At 37.5% G+C, this 22,993-nt stretch overlaps 1 protein-coding gene and 1 pseudogene across 1 annotated transcript in view; one reads left to right on the top strand and one right to left on the bottom strand.

The window, feature by feature from the left end:
* Nucleotides 1–4,461, top strand: part of LOC131976263 (zinc finger protein 436-like) — a 5,844-nt gene extending 1,383 nt beyond the window's left edge. The window contains exon 3 of the mRNA XM_059339208.1: nt 2,627–4,461. Within this exon, the coding sequence (XP_059195191.1) occupies nt 2,627–3,855 (1,229 nt within the window). The 3' untranslated portion in view covers nt 3,856–4,461. The remainder of the gene's footprint in view (nt 1–2,626) is intronic.
* A 3,714-nt stretch (nt 4,462–8,175) lies between these two features.
* On the bottom strand, nt 8,176–22,939 carry LOC131976152 (zinc finger and SCAN domain-containing protein 2-like; annotated as a pseudogene).
* Nucleotides 22,940–22,993: the final 54 nt, after the last annotated feature.

The raw sequence follows: 22,993 nt of genomic DNA, 5'->3' as shown, positions 1-22,993 counted from the left end.
GGTGAGAAGCCGTACACTTGTGAAACATGTGGCAAATATTTTGGTAAAAAAAAATATTTAGCTGTCCACATGAGAACCCACACAGGTGAGAAGCCGCACACTTGTGAAACATGTGGCAAAGATTTCAGGCGTAATAATGAATTGAAATTCCACATTAGGACCCACACAGGTGAAAAGATGTATTATTGCAAGACATGCGGCAAAGATTTCAGGGGTAATTCATACTTGACGGTCCATATGAGAACCCACACAGGTGAGAAGCCGTACACTTGTGAAACATGTGGCAAATATTTCGGGCAAAAAAGACATTTAACTGTCCACATGAGAACCCACACAGGTGAGAAGCCTTATTTTTGCAAAACATGTGGCAAAAGTTTCACAGTTAACTCTCAGTTGAAAGTCCACATGAGAAGAGACCACACTGATGAGAAGCAGCACAAGTGAGGAGCCACATAACTAAAGTTCTTGTAGAAAAGTTATTTTTTCTCAAATCCCATTCTTGAAAAAAGATATGAGGATTGTGCTGAAACTCCTGTGTTGCAGTAGCTCCATCAAACATGAGATGTCAGCATCTTTTTGTAACGTTTTCCTTTTCATGACATTGTTACTTCCATGTCTGTTTTCAAACAGTGTTTCTTTAAAATAACCATAATCTCCTAAATCAAGGAAAACATTAGTTTCACAGTGAGTGCACAGGTGTTGCTGTTACAGTCATGATTTGATCTGGATGGTTGTTGTTTCTGCCAAATGTCCATTTACAATGTTGGAATTACTTTTTGTTTGAAGTTGAAGAAGATCAGTTTAAATCCATGTTTTTCACATAATATTTGATAGTTATATATAAAGCCTTTCACACCACTTTGCAAGAAGTTAGATTTTACCTCAGAGACCGACTGGCATCACTATTTTTATTTTTTATATTCATAAGAAATCTTGTGAAATGTGCCTTCTTTTTGCTATTTTAATAAATTGACCCTTTTATGTGTCCGACCAAAATTGTGGTATTTTAATCTCTATAAATGACAATTCTTGGACCATCAAGTTTTTCCCTGTTATGGAACTAATAAAGGAATATCTTATGTTATCTTAATCAAATTAGTTTGTGGTTAAAACTAATGTTAGAGAATAAATCGCCAACCATTTAAAGTGCATCATTGGAGTGGGACATTCAGCTGATTGAATCAATTGATTAAAATGATAATTTAACTTTTCTCAGACTTGGTTAAGGCAATGGACTAGAAATCCATTGGGGTCTGCCCGAGCAGGCTTGTATCCTGTCGACAACGCCCTTAACTTTTTTTTTCCAAAACTCTGAATATTTCTTCAGCAGCAGCAGTCAGTCGCTCGCTGACAAACTGTCTCAAAGTCTCAACTGTAGACATTGTTGCTTAATGACAACTTCAACACATTAACTCATCGCTACAAACACAATATTGTCTACAAGTTAATTCAATACCGACACGAGTCATCACAGAGCCATGGTTAATCCAGATGTTAGAATTGTATTTAAAAAAAAAACCCACAGAAGCTGCTTTACGAAGTTGATGGAGAAAACTCTCATCGTGTACGAGGACGAGATAGATCGTCAGCGCAAACTGCTGGATATCTTCTGGAAACCTGAAATAAAGTTACACAGGATGCCACCCTCAGGATGTCCCCCAGCTGTTTTCAAGACGTTCTGACGTATTATTTTAAAACTGAAAGCCTTTTGAAATTTCAGATAATACAATATTTTTCCTCTAATTTCAGATTAGAATTACAAGAAATATGTCCAAAATCAAAGACCGACTCCACTTCAGATTGACAGTGGACATCTTCAGGGTGACCCTCAGCTGATTGCAGGACAATCCGATGGATAATTTCAAAATAAAAGCCTTTTGAAATTACAAATAATAGAAAGTATTTCCTCTAATTTTAGATTACAATTGAAAGAAAACCGTTCATTATGTAAGAGTCATTCTACTTCAGGTGGACAGTGGACATCCCCAGGGTCTCCCTCAGTTGATTTCACGGTATTCTGATGTATCATTTCAAAATTTAATTATTTTGAAATCTCAGGTAATCTGCAATTTTTCCTCTAATTAAAAATGGCAAAAATATGTTAGATTTCAAAAGACTTTAATTTTGAAATAATACTTCAGAATGTCTTTCAGATCTGGTCAGGGAAATCTTGGGAATGTCCACTGTCCACCAGAAGTGGAATAAATCTTTGATTATGGACGTTTTTCTTGTAATTGTAATTTAAAATTAGAGAAAATATATTGCATTATGTAAAATTTCAAAAGGCTTTTATTTTGAAATAATACATCAGAATGTCTCGAAATCAACTAAAGGACACCCTGGGGATGTCCACTGTCCACCACAGTATGTTTTTACTGGACCAGTATTAACTGGGACTTTTTGTTCAGCTGCAAGATCTAGTTGTAAAATTGGGTATACCGGTTCAGTCCAATGTTTGGCTTATTATAAAACCTGTTTTAAAAGGTTTACACCTGCTCAACTCTACTCACATGCCGTCTCTCAACACTGATTGGTCACAAGTTTCAAATGTGAAAGACATCGCAAATAACTTGACCTTTTCTACAATAACATAAGTATCCTGTATCTTCTGTTTCTGTCCCTCCAGACTTCCAACAACAGCATGTCTGGAAGGAAGAGGATGATCTCGCCGACCAGCAGCTCAGTATTCAGGAGAGGAACTCTGGTCCAGACCAAGAAGATCCAGATCCTCCACAGATCAAAGGGGAACAGCAGGAACTCTGCACCGGTCAGGAGGGAGAGCAGCTTGTCCTTAAGCAGGAGACTGATGCCCTTATGTTGACTCCTACTCCTGAAGAAAGTGACCATGGTGAAGCTCAGAGTGTGAACTTTAGTATCGATGAAACTCAGAGTGCGGTGGAGGAGATGTCTGCTGAGAGCCAAGATCAGAACGGAGGCCAGCATCGGGACTCAGGATCAGCTAGAAGTACAGAGCCACCACTAAAGAGGAGACTTCACAAAAACAGAAGTGACAGTAACAATGTAAACCATGCTGACATGTCAGAGATTCTCCGTAGAACTCAGACAGGTAAAAAGCTTATTGAATGTGACACATGTGGGAAATGTTTTAAGTTTAACTATTTATTGAAGTTACACACAAGAGTCCACACAGGTGAGAGGCCATATTCTTGCGAAACATGTGGCAAAAGATTTTTTGAGCCAAAAAAACTGACCCGTCATATAAGAACCCACACAGGTGAGAAACCGAACCTTTGCAACACGTGCGGGAAAAGATTTAGTGAGCCATCAATACTGATCAGTCATTTAAGAACCCACACAGATGAGAGGCCATATCCTTGCGAAACATGCGGCAAAGTTTTCAGAAGAAATGCACACTTGACAGTCCACATGAGGTCCCACACAGGTGAGAAGCCGCACATGTGTAAAACATGCGGGAAAGGTTTCAGGCGTAAAGATGTATTGACACTCCACATGAGGTCCCACACAGGTGAGAAGCCGTACCTTTGCAAAACTTGCAGGAAAAGATTTAGTGGACTAACAGCACTCACCCTTCATATGAGAACCCACACAGGTGAGAAGCCGTACCTTTGCGAGACATGCGGGAAAAGATTTAGTGGGCCAACAGCACTCACCCGTCATATAAAAACCCACACAGGTGAGAAGCCGTACACGTGTAAAACATGCAGCAAAGATTTTAGACAAAAAGAACAACTGAAAGCCCACATGAGAACCCACACAGGTGAGAAGCCGTATTTTTGCAAAACATGTTGCAAAAGTTTCACAGTTGACTCTCAGTTGAAAGTCCACATGAGAAGAGACCACATTGATGAGAAGCAGCACATAACTCATAATTAAAGTTCTTGTAGAAATGTTCTTTTTTCTCAAATCCCATTCTTGAAAAATTGATTGTGCTGAAACTCATGTTTTGCAATAGCTCCATCAAACATGAGATGTCAGCATCTTTTTGTAATGTTTTCCTTTTCATGACATTGTCACCTCCATGTCTGTTTTCAAACAGTGTTTCTTTAAACGAACCATAGTCTCCTAAATCAAGGAAAACATTAGTTTCACAGTGAGTGCACAGGTGTGGCTGTTACAGTCATGATTTGATCTGGATGGTTGTTGTTTCTGCCAAATTTCCATTTACAATGTTGAAATTACTTTTTATTTAAAGTTGAACAGGACGACTTTAAATCCATGTTCTTCACATAATATTTAAAAGTTATGTATAAAGCCAAAACTTCAGATTTCACCTTATAAACCTGGCATCACTACTTTATTTTTATTTTTTTATAAGACATCTTGTGAAATGTGAAAAGTGACTTCTTTTTGCTATTTTAATAAATTATCCCATTTATGTGCCCGACCAAAATTGTGGCATTTTTATCTCTTTAAATGACAATTCTTTGACCATCAAGTTGTTCCCCATGGTGGGACTAATAAATGAAAATCATAAAAACAGTTTGTATGTAACTTTTTTTTATACAATGCTAACATCTGGATTAACTGTGGCTTTTTGCTGATGTGAAGCCTGGCTGTATTAAACCACTTCCTTTCATATTTTCAAAATAAAACTAAGTAGATATAGGCAGCTACTGCGCAGGTGTTTAATAGTCCTTTTCTTTAAATTAAAAAATGTTGTGCTGAGTCCAACTATAATCATTGCAGTGTTTCCCACAGATCAGATAGCAATTTGTGGTGCGGTGGGGGAATCAAGTGTCAGTGTTGTGGAGACGGTCATCGGGTGGATGCAGCGGGCGGTGTTCAACACTTTCTGAAGCTGCGATATGAAAAAACCTGTATCTATTGATCTTCAGAGTCACCTGCTGATACCACTATAAAGCTACAGCATTTGGAATTATTCAGTTCAATCTTCTTTAAAAATAAGTTCTTTAAGAGAAGACACCTAAAAACATTTTTACCAGAACCCTGCCTGGTTTCATTCCTCACCCCAACTAGTTCAATCTTCAGATTCTGTGACAGGAATGATTTGCACAAACAACTTCAATTTTGAGGTTTTTATTTCAAATCATTAACTTAAGACCTACCTCAAACAATAACCTGTTCTAACTTTTCAGGTAAAATAAAATAATGTAACAATAAAATATATTATCACAAATATAATAAATAAAATAAAGAAACTACCTAAGGTACAAAGCCTGATTCAGATTCTTTTCAGGTTCTTCTACTGTAGCCTATTTGGTGCACAGCTTCATGCCCTATCAGAACACCTAATTTTTCTTGGCTTCCTGAAAAACAACTCAAGTGCTCTCTCATAAGGGACCTCCTTGGGTTCAGGCCCATTTATGGAAAGTCTTGCTTGAGAAACAGTAACCTACAGTACAAGACCAAAAAAACAGTAACAAAACAGCAAACAGCCACAGACAAATCAGAATTAAAATAGGCTACTTTACCCACTCGTGTTTTTTTAAATTTAAAGTCTACACTCATCTGTTTCCACCTCACCTGTTGTTTCATTTGGGTGGTGCTGAGGGCCCCCTCCTGGAGCCTGACCCGAGAGGGGAGCACGCAGGGTCAGATGTGTGGTGAGCGGGGAGGCAGGCGAAGGCGGGTACCTTGGCGTGCTGACCCCCGGCTCAGGCGGCTAGCTCTGGGGACGTGGAACTTCACCTCGCTGGCGGGGAAGGAGCCCAAGCTTGTGCGGGAGGTGGAGCGTTACCAACTAGAAATAGTTGGGCTCACTTCAAGGTATAGCCTGGGCTCTGGAACCAAACTCCTTTCCGGAGTTTCCCATGGCGAGAGGCGCCAGGCGGGTGTGAGGATACTCACAAGCCCCTGGCTGAGCGCCGCTGTGTTGGAGTTCTCCCCGAAGAACGAGAGGGACGCCTTTTTGCGACTGCAAGTCGCAGACTCCAGACTGTTGTCTGTGCTTATGCACCGAACAGCAGTTCGGAGTACCCGGCCTCCTTGGAGTCTCTGGGTGGTGTCCTGGGAGGGGTACAGCCAGGTACTCTATGGTTCTTTTGGGAGACTTCAATGTTCACGTGGGTAACGATGATGGTACCTGGAGAGGGGTGATTGGGAAGAACGGCCTTCCCGATCTAAACCAGAGCGGTGTTTTGTTATTGGACTTCTGGACACCATGTTCGAACATAGAGCTGTTCATAAGTGTACTTGGTACCAGAGCACTCAAAGATCGATGATAGATTTCATTATCCGATCTTCAGATCGGTGGCCGCATGTTTTGGACACTCGGGTGAAGAGAGGAGCAGAGCTGTCAACTGATCACCTCCTGGTGGTGATTTGGATCAGGTAGCGGGGGAGGCTGCTGGACAGACCTTGCTAACCCAAACGTGTAGTCAGGGTGAACTGGGAACGTCTGGCGGAGGCCCCTGTCTGCTGTCCATGTTCAACTCACACCTCTGGAAGAATTTGTCCAGCATTCCAGGTGAGGTTGGTAACATGGAGTCCTCAGGAAGGGAAAGCAGGACTTGGCCCAATCTGTGTTCAGTGCGGGAGAAGACCTGCTGACCCGACCTGGGGATGTCATTGGAAGGTGGAACGAGCACTTTGAGGAGCTCCTTAATCCAGTCAACACGTCATCTGTGGGGGAGGCAGAGTCTGAAGACTCAGGGGAAGACTCACCAGTATCCCTGGCAGAAGTCTCCGAAGTAATTAAGAAGCTTCCCGGCGGCAAGGCCCCCGGGTTGAATGAGATTCACCCTGAGATGCTAAAAGCTCTGGACACTGTTGGGCTGTCATGGTTGACACGCCACTTCAGTGTCGCGTGGAGGTCTGGGACAGTGCCAGACTGGGGTGGTGGTCCCAATTTTCAAAAAGGGGGACTGGAGGGTGTGTTTCAATTACCAGATTTTGGACGTATTCCTACCTGGGACCCCTTCCCGGCTCGTATTACCCTCCTGGGAAACGGTGTGGCTTTACCATACAACACGCTGGTTTGCAGTCATCTGGCTCTTCCTGTCCCTCGTCCACTTGCAAACAAATGCACTCCTCCAGTATTCTGCTGTTGAACTCCTCAAACATCGCTATCTCATCTCCTCTTCCTGACAAGTGTCTGGGCTCAACATCCCCCCAGACATCGCTCGCAGCCTCGTCTGAGATACGCTCATCGTGGATCTCATCGTAAGTTTCAATACAATGACTCTCAATCCATAAAAACGATCTGGTCCACAACTCGCCGCCGCTCATGTAACACTGCTCGAGATGACGACCACTCCGTCCTGTCCAGCCTTTGGTCTCCTTAACATCCGCTCTCTCAGCAGCAAGGGGCATTTCTTCCATGATGTCCTCATTGACAGCTTGATTTCCTGTGCCTGACTGAAACTTTGCCTCTCTGAACAAGTCCGACTCTCTTCTCCTCCATATGCAATCTGCTGATATCTGCAACTCACTCGTTACTTTTTTCATCTCCAAAATCACCGAAATCCACCAACACCTGACCTCATGTGGAGCTGCAGTCTCCGGAGGGGATGTTCCTGGCCCCCACTCATCCCTACACAGTACATTTTCTAGATTTATTCTCCCCTCTGTCCAAGCCATTTCTCAACTTATTCTTAAATCTAAACAGTCCACTTGTCCACTCGATCCACTTCCCACTAATCTAGTCAGAACTTGCCTTCCTTCCCTTGTTCCCCTCATCACTAACATCATCCATTGCTTACTTACCCCTGGAACTGTCAACTTCTCTCTAAAAACAGCTACTGTCAAACCCATCCTGAAAAAACAAATTTTAATATTCTGTGTCCCATTTCCAATCTACCATTTATCTCAAAAATCCTCGAAAAATCTGTCCACAACCACCTTATCACCAATATCTACGAGCAGTTTCAATCTGGTTTCTGTCCCCTCCATAGCACCGAAACAGCACTCCTCAAAATCACAAATGACCTTCTCATACCCTCTGATTCTGGTTTACTCTCCATACTCATCCTTCTTGATCTGACAGCCGCTTTTGACACCATCTCACACAACACCCTCCTGGACAGACTCTCTGACTCTCTAGGCATTACACACACACCCCTCGCCTGGTTCACTTACCTTTCCTGTTGCACGCAATTCATCCATCTAAAATCCCACAAGTCCCACACTTTCCCCGTTTCTGCTGGTGTGCCCCAGGGCTCCTGGGGCTCCTACTCTCTTTATCATCACAACGGGGAAAACTTGATGGTCCAAGAATTATCATTTATAGAGATAAAAATGACACAATTTTGGTCAGACACATGAGTTGATTTATTAAAATTGCAAAAAGAAGGCACATTTCACAAGATTTCTTATAAAAAATAAAAAACATAATAGTTATGCTAGTGGGTCTCTGAGGTAAAATCTTACTTCTTGCAAAGTAGTTTGAAAGGCTTTATATATAACTATGAAGTATTATGTGGACAACATAGATTTAAACTCATCTTGTTCAACCTCAAACAAAAAGTAATTCCAACATTATAAATGGACATTTGGCAGAAACAACCATCCAGGTCACACCATGACTGTAACAGCCACACCCGTGCACTCACTGTGAAAATAATGTTTTCCTTTATTTAGGAGACTATGGTTGTTTTAAAGAAACACTGTTTTAAAACAGACATGAAAGTAACAATGTCATGAAAAGGAAAACGTTACACAAAGATACTGATATCTTAAGTTTGATGTAGCTATTGCAGCACATGAGTTTCAGCACAATCCTCAAATCTTTTTTCAAGAATGTGATTTGAGAAAAAAGGACATTTCTACAAGAACTTTAATTATGTGGCTCCTCACTTGTGCTGCTTCTCATCAGTGTGGTCTCTTCTCATGTGGACTTTGAACTGAGCGTTAAATGTGAAACATTTGCCACATGTTTTGCAAGAATAAGGCTTCACGTGACCTCATGTGGACTTAAATATTTAGTCGTTTAGTCTGAAATCTTTCCCGCATGTTTAGCAGGAATGCGGCTTCTCACCAGTGTGAGTTCTTTTATGACGGGTCAGTGATGTTGGCCCACTAAATCTTTTCCCGCAGGTGTTGCAAAGGTATGGCTTCTCACCTGTGTGACTTCTTATATGAAGGGTCAATGCTGATGGCCCACTAAATCTTTTCCCGCAGGTGTTGCAAAGGTATGGCTTCTCACCTGTGTGGGTTCTCATGTGGATTGTCAATTCATGTTTACGCGCGAAATCTTTGCCACATGTTGTACACTTGTACGGCTTCTCACCTGTGTGAGTTCTTATATGAAAGATCAATGCTGATAGTGCACGAAATCTTTTCTCGCAGGTCTTGCAAGAATACGGCTTCTCACCTGTGTGGGTTCTCATGTGGACTTTCAAGTCTTCTTTTTGCCTGAAATCTTTTCCACATGTTTCACAACTGTAAGGCTTCTCACCTGTGTGGGACCTCATGTGGACTATCAAGTGTGCATTACTACTGAAATGTTTCCCGCATGTTTTGCAGGAATACGGCTTCTCACCTGTGTGGGTTCTCATGTGGACTGTCATTTGTGCCTTATTCCTGAAATCTCTTCTGCATGTTTTACAAGTGTACGGCTTGTCACCTGTGTGGGTTCTCATGTGGACCGTCAAGTGTGACTTACACCTGAAATGTTTCCCGCATGTTTTACAAGTGTATGGCTTCTCACCTGTGTGAATTCTCATGTGGACAGTCAAGTTATAATTACTTCTGAAATTTTTACCACATGTTTCGCAAGAATGTGACCTCTCATCTGTGTGGACTCTCATGTGTAAGTTCAATAAGTAGTTATTCTTACAACATTTCCCACATGTGTCACATTTGATAGGTTCTTTACCTGTCTGAGTTCTACGGAGAATCTCTGACATGTCAGCATTATTTACATTGTTACTGTGATTCCTGTTCTTGCGAAGTCTCCTCTTTAGTCGTGGCTCTGTACTTCTAGCTGATCCTGAGTCCAGATGCTGGCCTCCGTTCTGATCTTGGCTCTCAGCAGACATCTCCTCCACCGCACTCTGAGTTTCATCGATATTCAAGTTAACAGTCTGAGCTTCACCGTGGTCACTTTCCTCAGGAGTAGGAGTCAACATAAGGGCATCGGTCACAGTCTGAGCTTCACCGTGGTCACTTTCCTCAGGAGTAGGAGTCAACATAAGGGCATCAGTCTCCTGCTTCAGGACAAGCTGCTCTCCCTCCTGACCGGTGCAGAGTTCCTGCTGTTCCCCTTTGTTCTGTGGAGGATCTGGTTCTTCTTGGTCCGGACCAGAGTTCCTCTCCTGAATAATGAGCGTCTGGTCGGCAAGAACCTCCTCTTCCTTCCAGACATGCTGCTGTTGGAGCTCTGGAGGGACAGAAACAGAAGATAACGGATACTTATGTGATTGTAGAAAAGGCTGAAATATTTACTCTCTTTCACATTTGAAACTTGTGACCAATCATTGTTGAGAGACGGCATCTCGAGTAGAGTTGGTAAATGGTAAATGGACCTGCACTTATATAGCGCTTTTCTAGTCGCTTTGCGACCACTCATTCACCCTTTCACACACACATTCATTCTGGTGGCAGAGGCTACCCTAAACGGTCCCACCTGCCACCATTGGGAATTCATTCACACACCAATGAACACAGCACATCGGGAGCAATTTGGGGTTCAGTATCTTGCTCAAGGATACTTCGACATGTAGGCTGCGATGGTCAGGGATCGAACCACCAACCCTTCGGTTGGGGGCCAACCAACTCTCCCAACTGAGCCAGAGCCGCCCAGGTGGGCCCCCCAGTTGGGCAGGTGTAAACCTTTTAAAACCTGTTTGATAATTAGTCAAACATGGGACTGAAACGGTTTTACAACTAGATCTTGCAGCTGAACAAAAAGTTCCAGTTAACACTGATCCAGTAAAACATACTGTGATGGACAGTGGACATCCCCAGGGTGTCCTTCAGTCGATTTCAAGACATTCTGATATTATTTCAAAATGAAAGCCTTTTCAAATTTTACATACTATAATATATTTTCTCTAATTTCAGTTTACAATTACAAGAAAACCGTTCATAATCAAATACTTATTCCACTCCTGGTGGATGGTGGACATTCCCAAGATTTCCCTGGCCTGATTTTAAAGACTTTCTGATGTATGATTTCAAAATGAAAGTCTTTTGAAATCTCACATATTCTGCCATTTTTAATTATAGGAAAAATAGCAGATTATCTGAGATTTCAAAAGAATTTCATTTTGAAATGATACATCAGAATGTCTTGAAATCAACTGAGGGAGACCCTGGGGATGTCCACTGTCCACCTGACATAGAATGAGTCTTAGATTATGAGCTGTTTTCTTTCTATCAAGTAATCTAAAATCACAGGAATATTTCGTATTATTTGTAATTTCAAAAGGCTGTTATTTTGAAATAATATATCAGAATGTCTTGCAATCAACTGAGGGACATCCTGAAGATGTCAACTGTCAATCTGAAGTGGAGTGAGTCTTTGATTATGGACATATTTCTTGTAATTCTAATCAGAAATTTGAGGGAAAATATTGTATTGTCTGAGATTTCAAAAGCCTTTCAATTTCAAAATAATGCGTCAGAATGTCCTGAAATCAGCTGGGTTATCTGAGATTTCAAAAGGCTGTTATTTTAAAATGATACATCAGAATGTCCTGCATCAGCTGAGGGACTTCCTGAGAATGTAAACTGTCCACCTGAAGTGGAATGGGTGTTTGATTATGGACGATTTTCTTTTAATTGTAATCTGAAATTAAAAGACAAATAGCAGATCATGTGAAACCTCAAAAGGTTTTAATTTTGAAAATATACATCAGGATGTCTTGAAATAAACTGGGGGACACTCTGAGGTTGTCCACCTGAAGTGGAATGAGTCTCTGATTATGGACGATTTTCTTTTAATTGCAATTTGAAATTAGATGGAAATGAAGTAAAACCGGAAAACTCCTTTTATTTTAAAGGTCCCTCTAACACGTTGGTGCCGTAAAGTCTAGTAAAAACATGCATCGCAAAAACATGCATCGCAAAAACAAGCGAATAGGGTGTGTCTGCAGACCTGGATGCTGCAGATCTGTACCTGTAGATTTGTACCTGCATTTCTAGACCTCTTGTATTTTGCGACAGCGCCCCCAATTTCCATGGAAGCAGTACAAACTATTGAACATGGACAAAGACGACAATCCACGTGTGAGTATTGAATGTGAATCACAGTATTTGTTTAATATTACCAAAGTATTTTGTTGACATGAAGTAGACAGCGAAATTTATGTTTTACTGTGATATGTTTAATAGGGGTGCACCGATTGAATCTTATTTTATTGAAAAACAATAACACTGCAGTATTTTTCTTTAACAAATAAAGGAAATCACAATGTCTGAGGTAGTTAATAAAATATTGAATTTAAAATAATAGCAACAATTTACAGGACAAACTAACAAAAGAACTGCAACCGTAAATAAGTGTCCTGAGTTTCTGGTTTTGCTATAGTACAACATACATACAACTAGAGATCGATTTTCGAATATTCGAATAATCATTAAATCATAAAAAATCGAATAGTTCATCATATCTGGAGGAAAAAAAAGTTGTATTACTGGTGCCTTCCACACCGGGGCAGCGTAGCATTTGATGATACAGTGTCGCGGCTAGATGCCAAACTGTAGAAGAAGAAACAAACAGAGGAGAGGGTTTTCCACGGCGGGACAAGTTAGTCCCCAGAGGGATTTAGAGACTCTGGAGGTGACGTTTGGTTTTCACCATCGCTAACTGTGCACAACATCAGCAGCTGAAAGCAGCATGGCTAATTATGCATAAAGTCTCCGCTGATCGTAAACATAGTGCTTGTGAATTAACCAGCATTGCTAACTGTGCACAGAGTGTCTGGTGCTTGTTGTAAACAAACAGAGATCACTAAGTGAACACCTCCTGCAGCAGCAGCACATACACACTGTACTGCTACAGAGCTAACTGTTAGCCTGTTAGCACATACACACTGTACTGCTACAGAGCTAAGTGTTAGCCTGTTAGCACATACACACTGTACTGCTACAGAGCTAACTGTTAGCCTGTTAGCACATACACACTGTACTGCTACAGAGCTAACTGTTAGCCTGTTAGCACATACACACTGTACTGCTATAGAGCTAACTGCCGCTAACGGCGGCTCTTCTTAACGAGCCAAAAGTTGCTAAATTTAGCAACAAAGTTGGGAGCACTGCTTCGCCGGTGGGGGCATATTATCGAGGTAGATAAGATCGGTTTGACGTAAAAGAATCGGCCGATCCCGCAAAATTAAGGAAATCTGTGCCCTTAATGTGAATCACAGTAATTTGTTTAATATTATCAAAGTATTTAGTTGACATGAAGTAGACAGCGAAATGTATGTTTTACTGTGATATGTTTAACAGTTTGACCTGCACATTTTGTTTCATGAAACCAAAGTGCGATGACGATTAATGTTAGTATGTGCTTTAAATTAAACATTATTAATGATTAAAGCAATAACGTGGATGATATGAGAAGAACATGTATGAGCCTACCTTTTCATACAAGCATGAATATGTTTAGGCTACATGTTGGTAATTAGTGTAAATTATGCTAAAAGTTAATTTTGTATGGATTCATGTATATCATGTAATGCACCTACACAACTTTATTATTCATATTATATATCATGTGCATTTATATCACTACATTAATATTAGGCTACTCCACAGCATGTATTTAGAGATTTATTGGACAGTAATTAAGCTCAATCGGCGCAGAATATCCGAAATGTATTTTTGTCTATTATTAGGTTTTGGCCTTGTTTATGTCTGCTTAATTAAACAAAGTTAATATTTTTCAACCGTTTTACACTCTCTTTTTATTATTATTATTATGTTGTCTGTTTACTTTTACAGTGAAGTGGAGGAGTTTTGTCAGAGAATTGAAAGGCAGATGATGAAGGAAGGGGCACTGTTGAAATGGTAGGTAATATTATTAATATGTCAATGTAATAATGTATTTGTTATGCTCCAGAATCTTCAGTATTTCAGTGTAGATTGTGGTAGGTAATTCAATTTTTTTTTATGTTTGTTTTTTTTTCTCTGCAGCTCTTCCTGATGACGTAACTTGGTAAAAACTACACATTTTTAAACCATTTCAGTATTTTACAGCCTTTGCTTCAAATTCCCAGGACTGGACACCCAAGATCAGACATTTCCTATTTTATGTTGTAGCGGGTTTGATCAATGCAGGGCAAGTTTTGTGCTCTGATGAATATTAAGAATTAAATAACTGAAATAATTGGATCAAACTACATGTATAAATTATGTAAATATATACAAAAATACATGTGTGGGTGTGATTAAACATAAAGAAAGCATAGGTGTAACAAATCTTTAATCGTTTGTTAGTATTTTACTGTAATCACCCTTCCAACTGTTTAGTATTGTGGTGTACTAAACCTTTAAACTAGTTAGAATTGATGGTGTAAATAAAACTTTAAACTAGTTAGAATCGATGGTGTAAATAAACATTTAAACTGTTAGAATTGATGGTGTAAATAAACCTTTAAACTAGTTAGAATCGATGGTGTAAATAAACATTTAAACGAGTTAGAATTGATGGTGTAAATAAACATTTAAACGAGTTAGAATTGATGGTGTAAATAAACATTTAAACGAGTTAGAATTGATGGTGTAAATAAAACTTTAAACTGTTAGAATCGATGGTGTAAATAAACCTTTAAACGAGTTAGAATCGATGGTGTAAATAAACCTTTAAACTAGTTAGAATTGATGGTGTAAATAAAACTTTAAACTAGTTAGAATTGATGGTGTAAATAAAACTTTAAACTAGTTAGAATTGATGGTGTAAATAAAACTTTAAACTAGTTAGAATTGATGGTGTAAATAAAACTTTAAACTAGTTAGAATTGATGGTGTAAATAAAACTTTAAACTAGTTAGAATTGATGGTGTAAATAAAACTTTAAACTAGTTAGAATTGATGGTGTAAATAAAACTTTAAACTAGTTAGAATTGATGGTGTAAATAAACATTTAAACGAGTTAGAATTGATGGTGTAAATAAACCTTTAAACTGTTAGAATTGATGGTGTAAATAAACCTTTAAATGAGTTAGAATTGATGGTGTAAATAAACCTTTAAACTAGTTAGAATTGATGGTGTAAATAAACCTTTAAACTGTTAGAATTGATGGTGTAAATAAAACTTTAAACTAGTTAGAATCGATGGTGTAAATAAACCTTTAAACTGTTAGAATTGATGGTGTAAATAAACATTTAAACGAGTTAGAATTGATGGTGTAAATAAACATTTAAACGAGTTAGAATTGATGGTGTAAATAAACCTTTAAACTGTTAGAATTGATGGTGTAAATAAACCTTTAAACTGTTAGAATTGATGGTGTAAATAAACATTTAAACTGTTAGAATTGCTGGTGTAAATAAACATTTAAACGAGTTAGAATTGATGGTGTAAATAAACATTTAAACTGTTAGAATTGATGGTGTAAATAAACCTTTAAACTGTTAGAATTGATGGTGTAAATAAACATTTAAACGAGTTAGAATTGATGGTGTAAATAAACATTTAAACGAGTTAGAATTGATGGTGTAAATAAACATTTAAACGAGTTAGAATTGATGGTGTAAATAAACATTTAAACGAGTTAGAATTGATGGTGTAAATAAACATTTAAACGAGTTAGAATTGATGGTGTAAATAAACCTTTAAACTGTTAGAATTGATGGTGTAAATAAAACTTTAAACGAGTTAGAATTGATGGTGTAAATAAACATTTAAACGAGTTAGAATTGATGGTGTAAATAAACCTTTAAACGAGTTAGAATTGATGGTGTAAATAAACCTTTAAACTGTTAGAATTGATGGTGTAAATAAACATTTAAACGAGTTAGAATTGATTGTGTAAATAAACCTTTCAACGAGTTAGAATTGATGGTGTAAATAAACCTTTAAACTAGTTAGAATTGATGGTGTAAATAAACCTTTAAACTAGTTAGAATTGATGGTGTAAATAAAACTTTAAACTAGTTAGAATCAATGGTGTAAATAAACCTTTAAACTGTTAGAATTGATGGTGTAAATAAAACTTTAAACTAGTTAGAATCAATGGTGTAAATAAACCTTTAAACTGTTAGAATTGATGGTGTAAATAAACATTTAAACGAGTTAGAATTGATGGTGTAAATAAACCTTTAAACTGTTAGAATTGATGGTGTAAATAAACCTTTAAACTGTTAGAATTGATGGTGTAAATAAACATTTAAACGAGTTAGAATTGATGGTGTAAATAAACCTTTAAACGAGTTAGAATTGATGGTGTAAATAAACATTTAAACGAGTTAGAATTGATGGTGTAAATAAACCTTTAAACGAGTTAGAATTGACGGTGTAAATAAACCTTTAAACGAGTTAGAATTGATGGTGTAAATAAACATTTAAACGAGTTAGAATTGATGGTGTAAATAAACATTTAAACGAGTTAGAATCGATGGTGTAAATAAACCTTTAAACTGTTAGAATTGATGGTGTAAATAAACATTTAAACGAGTTAGAATTGATGGTGTAAATAAACCTTTAAACTGTTAGAATTGATGGTGTAAATAAACATTTAAACGAGTTAGAATTGATGGCGTAAATAAACCTTTAAACTGTTAGAATTGATGGTGTAAATAAACCTTTAAACTGTTAGAATTGATGGTGTAAATAAACATTTAAACTAGTTAGAATCGATGGTGTAAATAAACCTTTAAACTGTTAGAATTGATGGTGTAAATAAACATTTAAACTAGTTAGAATCGATGGTGTAAATAAACCTTTAAACTAGTTAGAATTGATGGTGTAAATAAACCTTTAAACTGTTAGAATTGATGGTGTAAATAAACCTTTAAACTGTTAGAATTGATGGTGTAAATAAAACTTTAAACTAGTTAGAATCGATGGTGTAAATAAACCTTTAAACTGTTAGAATTGATGGTGTAAATAAACATTTAAACTGTTAGAATTGATGGTGTAAATAAACCTTTAAACTGTTAGAATTGATGGTGTAAATAAACCTTTAAACTGTTAGAATTGATGGTGTAAATAAACATTTAAACTGTTAGAATTGATGGTGTAAATAAACATTTAAACAAGTTAGAATTGATGGTGTAAATAAACCTTTAAACGAGTTAGAATTGACGGTGTAAATAAACCTTTAAACGAGTTAGAATTGATGGTGTAAATAAACATTTAAACGAGTTAGAATTGATGGTGTAAATAAACATTTAAACGAGTTAGAATCGATGGTGTAAATAAACCTTTAAACTGTTAGAATTGATGGTGTAAATAAACATTTAAACGAGTTAGAATTGATGGTGTAAATAAACCTTTAAACTGTTAGAATTGATGGTGTAAATAAACATTTAAACGAGTTAGAATTGATGGCGTAAATAAACCTTTAAACTGTTAGAATTGATGGTGTAAATAAACCTTTAAACTGTTAGAATTGATGGTGTAAATAAACATTTAAACTAGTTAGAATCGATGGTGTAAATAAACCTTTAAACTGTTAGAATTGATGGTGTAAATAAACATTTAAACTAGTTAGAATCGATGGTGTAAATAAACCTTTAAACTAGTTAGAATTGATGGTGTAAATAAACCTTTAAACTGTTAGAATTGATGGTGTAAATAAACCTTTAAACTGTTAGAATTGATGGTGTAAATAAAACTTTAAACTAGTTAGAATCGATGGTGTAAATAAACCTTTAAACTGTTAGAATTGATGGTGTAAATAAACATTTAAACTGTTAGAATTGATGGTGTAAATAAACCTTTAAACTGTTAGAATTGATGGTGTAAATAAACCTTTAAACTGTTAGAATTGATGGTGTAAATAAACATTTAAACTGTTAGAATTGATGGTGTAAATAAACCTTTAAACTGTTAGAATTGATGGTGTAAATAAACCTTTAAACTGTTAGAATTGATGGTGTAAATAAACCTTTAAACTGTTAGAATTGATGGTGTAAATAAACATTTAAACGAGTTAGAATTGATGGTGTAAATAAACATTTAAACTGTTAGAATTGATGGTGTAAATAAACATTTAAACTAGTTAGAATCGATGGTGTAAATAAACCTTTAAACTGTTAGAATTGATGGTGTAAATAAACCTTTAAACTGTTAGAATTGATGGTGTAAATAAACCATTTAACTGTTAGAATTGATGGTGTAAATAAATCTTCAAAACTTGTTAGAAGGGAGAATTATAACTTCATCAGAATCAGACTGATTTCTGACTGAAAATCAACCCCCCTCTGTTTTATGTCATTAAAATAATATAAATAAGTATGTACATACCTATCCTGTGTAACTTTATTTGGGGTTTCCAGAAGATATCCAGCAGTTTCCGCTGACGATCGATCTCGTCCTCGTACACGACGAGAGTTTTCTCCAAAACTCCGAATATTTCTTCAGCAGCAGCAGTCAGTCGCTCGCTGACAAACTGTCTCAAAGTCTCAACTGTAGACATTGTTGCTGAATGACAACTTCAACACATTAACTCATCGCTACAAACACAATATTGTCTACAAGTTACTTCAACACCGACACAAATCACGTTTCGGTTCAATGAGCACGTGGTATTTATTTCCGCTCGCTGTCACACTCTTTAGGTTCCGACAGGGGAAGTGCCGGCACTCTTTTGTTCCGCTTTCAACTGATTGGAATTTTATTTAAAAGTAAGCATTCATTACCTTGTTTAACCCTATAAAGCCAAGTGTATCACATTTGATACACAAGTTGTTGAGACCTCTACATCATCAGTCTGATATATTTTTTTCCTGAAAAACCTGATGTATACATGTGTTGGAGTTTTAAAAAAACAACAACTGAGCAACAAATTGCACAAAAATACCAGATGTAGCAAAAATGATACAGGTTCATTGCTGGGTGAAAACTTCATATCAGCAGATAAATAATTATTTTTCTTGCATATTTGAATTAAATGTTAAAAGGAAAGTCTTAATAGAATAAAAATGTTAGGTTTTATGTTTTTGTTAGTTCAAGAAAAACAAACTGTGAGCAACAAATTGCACAAATGGACCTGATGTATCAAATATGATACAAATTAGAATTCATATATGCAAATGTATTTATTATTTTTGTCAGCAGGTTCAATAAATACTCAAGTTTTAAAAAAATATAATTTTCTGGCAATTATTTCACGGTTCAGGCTTTATAGGGTTAATATTTTATAAGCTACTGTTGTTGTTTTTTTGCTGACGGACATCTTGTTGTCACTTTGTAGAAAATTATTTTGTTTAAAAAGAGAGAGAGACAAAAACCACAGTGCATTCAAAGCACCAAGTTAAATATCCACAATTACAGGCCATTTTTTAATAATAACAGTGGCTTCTAATCTATAAATTACTAGCAATGATAACAGTTGGACTCAGCACGAAAATCTGTGTTGTCGCTGCCTATACCTACTTAGTTTTATGTTGAAAATATTAAAGGAAGTGGTTTTAATACAGTCAGCTTTCGCATCAGCACAAAGCCAATGTTAATCCAGATGTTACCATTGTATGAAAAACAAATAAACATACAAACTGTTTCATGAAGTTTGAGAGAGAGAAAAAAAGACTACGCTGTCGGCAGGATTCAAACCTGCTCGGGCAGACCCCAATGGATTTCTAGTCCATTGCCTTAACCAAGTCTGAGAAAAGTTAAATTATCATTTTAATCAATTGTTTCAATCATGCCCCACTCCAAGGTTGCACTTTAAATAGTTGGCGATTTATTCTCTAACACTAGTTTTAAACAGTAACTCATTTGATTAAGATAACATAAGATATTCCTTTATTAGTCCCACAACAGGGAAAAACTTGATGGTCCAAGAATTGTCATTTATAGAGATAAAAATGCCACAAATTTGGTCAGACACATAAATGGGTTGATTTATTAAAATAGAAAAGAGAAGGCACATTTTACATTTCACAATAATTCTTATAGAAATTTAAAAAAAATAGTGATGCTAGTCGGTCTCTGAGGTAAAATCTTACTTCTTACAAAGTAGTGTGAAAGGCTTTATATATAACTATTATGTAGAGAACATGGATTTAAAGTCGTCTTGTTCAACTTCAAACAAAAAGTAATTCCAACATTGTATATCAACATTTGGCAAAACAACAACCATCCAGATCAAATCATGACTGTAACAGCCACACCTGTGCACTCACTGTGAAACTAATATTTTCTTTGATTTATGAGATTATGGTTGTTTTAAAGAAACAGTTTGAAAACAGACATGGAGGTAACAACGTCATGAAAAGGAAAACGTTACACAAAGATACTGATATCTTAAGTTTGATGTAGCTATTGCAACACGAGTTTCAGCACAATCCTCAAATCTTTTTTCAAGAATGTGATTTAAACACCCTGCACTTCTTGTTTGTTAAAAATAAGGATCTACTGTCTACTTTGTGATCAACGTGAACATGTGTCTGAAGAAACCAAATAAAAAATATTTGAAATAAAGAATGGGATTTAAGAAAAAAGAACATTTCCACAAGAACTTTAATTATGTGGCTCCTAACTTGTGCTGCTTCTCATCAGTGTGGGCTTTTCTCATGTGGACTCTCACCTGAGCGTTAAATGTGAAACATTTGCCACATGTTTTGCAAGAACACGGCTTCTCACCTGTGTGGGTTCTTATATGACAGTTCAGTATTCTTTGCTCACCAAATCTTTTCCCGCAGGTCTTGCAAGTGTATGGCTTCTCACCTGTGTGGGTTCTTATGTGGCCCGCCAAGTGTGATTTACGGCTGAAATCTTTCCCGCATGTTTTACACATGTACGGCTTCTCACCTGTGTGAGTTCTTATATGAAGGTTCAATGCTGTTAGTCCACTAAATCTTTTCCCGCAGGTCTTGCAAAGGTACGGCTTCTCACCTGTGTGGGTTCTCATGTGGACTTTCAATTCTCCTTTTTGCTTGAAATCTTTTCCACATGTTTCACAAGTGTGCGGCTTCTCACCTGTGTGGGACCTCATGTGGACTGTCAAGTTTGGATTACTTCTGAAATGTTTCCCGCATGTTTTGCAGGAATACGGCTTCTCACCTGTGTGGGTTCTCATGTGGTCTGTCAATTGTGCATTATTTCTGAATTCTTTCCCGCATGTTTTACAAGTGTACGGCTTGTCACCTGTGTGGGTTCTCATGTGGACCGTCAATTGTGAAATACTCCTGAAATCTTTGCCACATGTTTTGCAAAGATATGGCTTCTCACCTGTGTGGCTTCTCATGTGGACTGTCAATTGTGAATTATTCCTGAAATCTTTCCTGCATGTTTTGCAAGAATACGGCTTCTCACCTGTGTGAATTCTCATGTGGGCTTTTAAATCTCCTGTTTGCCTGAAATCTTTCCCGCATGTTTTACAAGTGTACGGCTTCTCACCTGTGTGAATTCTCATGTGGACCATCAAGTTATAATTACTTCCGAAATGTTTACCACATGCTTCGCAAGAATATGGCTTCTCACCTGTGTGGACTTTCATGTGTGACTTCAATAAGTAGACATTCTTTAAATATTTCCCACATGTGTCACATTCGATAGGCTTTTTACCTGTATGAGTTCTGCGGTGAATCTTTGACATGTCAGCATTATTTACATTGTTACTGTGATTCCTGTTCTTGCGAAGTCTCCTCTTTAGTGGTGGCTCTGTACTTCTAGCGGATCCTGAATCCAGGTGCTGGCCTCCGTTCTGATCTTGGCTCTCAGCAGACATCTCCTCCACCGCACTCTGAGTTTCATCGATACTCAAGACAACAGTCTGAGCTTCGCCGTGGTCACTTTCCTCAGGAGTAGGAGTCAACATAAGGGCATCAGTGTCCTGCTTCAGGACAAGCTGCTCTCCCTCCTGACCAGTGCAGAGTTCCTGCAGTTCCCCTTTGTTCTGTGGAGGATCTGGGTCTTCTTGGTCCGGGCCAGAGTTCCTCTCCTGAATAATGAGCGTCTGGCCGGCGAGAACCTCCTCTTCCTTCCAGACATGCTGCTGTTGGAGCTCTGGAGGGACAGAAACAGAAGATACAGGATACTTCTGTGAATGACATGTAATGATTGTAGAAAAGGCTGAACTTTTCTAAACAGTCAGAATTGATGGTGTACTAAACCTTTTAACTAGTTAGAATTGATGGTGTAAATAAAACTTTAAACTGTCGAATTGATGGTGTAAATAATCCATTAAACTAGTGAGAATTGATGGTGTAAAAAAAATGTAAACTGTAGAATTGATGGTGTAAATAAACCTTTAAACTGTTACAATTGATGGTGTAAATGAACCTTTAAAGTGTTGGAATTGATGGTGTAAATAAATACTCAAAACTTGTTAGAAGGGAGACTTATAACTTCATCAGAATCAGACTGATTTCTGGAGGGAAATATTTTAGTTAGAAGATTCATGCTTCGTCAATAATTAAACCTTAGTATTTTTTATTCGGGTGTAGTAAAATTTTAAAATGTAAAACTATGTAATGTAACTTATTTCAAAAAGTGGTGATGATGGGTGAGATGCTGATTTAGTTTTAAGGATAAAAAACCAAACCCCCCTCTGTTTTATGTTATCAAAATAATATAAACAAGTATGTACATACCTATCCTGTGTAACTTTATTTGGGGTTTCCAGAAGATATCCAGCAGTTTCCGCTGACGATCGATCTCGTCCTCGTACACGACGAGAGTTTTCTCCAAAACTCCGAATATTTCTTCAGCAGCAGCAGTCAGTCGCTCGCTGACAAACTGTCTCAAAGTCTCAACTGTAGACATTGTTGCTTAATGACAACTTCAGCTCGTGCTGTTTACTCCCGCTCGATGTCACACTGTTCAGGTTCCGACAGGGGAAGTGCCGGCACTTTTGTTCCGCTCTCACCTGATTGGAATTTTATTTAATAGTAAGCATTAATTACCTCGATCAGTGTTTTATGAGCTACTGTTTTGTTTTGGCTGAAGGGCATCTTGTTGTCACTTTGTAGAAAATTATTTTGTTAAAATAGAGAGAGA

This window comes from Centropristis striata, chromosome 8 (assembly GCF_030273125.1).
Source record: "Centropristis striata isolate RG_2023a ecotype Rhode Island chromosome 8, C.striata_1.0, whole genome shotgun sequence".
NCBI classification, from domain to species: Eukaryota; Metazoa; Chordata; class Actinopteri; order Perciformes; family Serranidae; genus Centropristis; species Centropristis striata.
The sequence above is the reverse complement of the archived record's forward strand: the minus strand, read 5'-3'. Positions and strand labels throughout refer to the sequence as shown.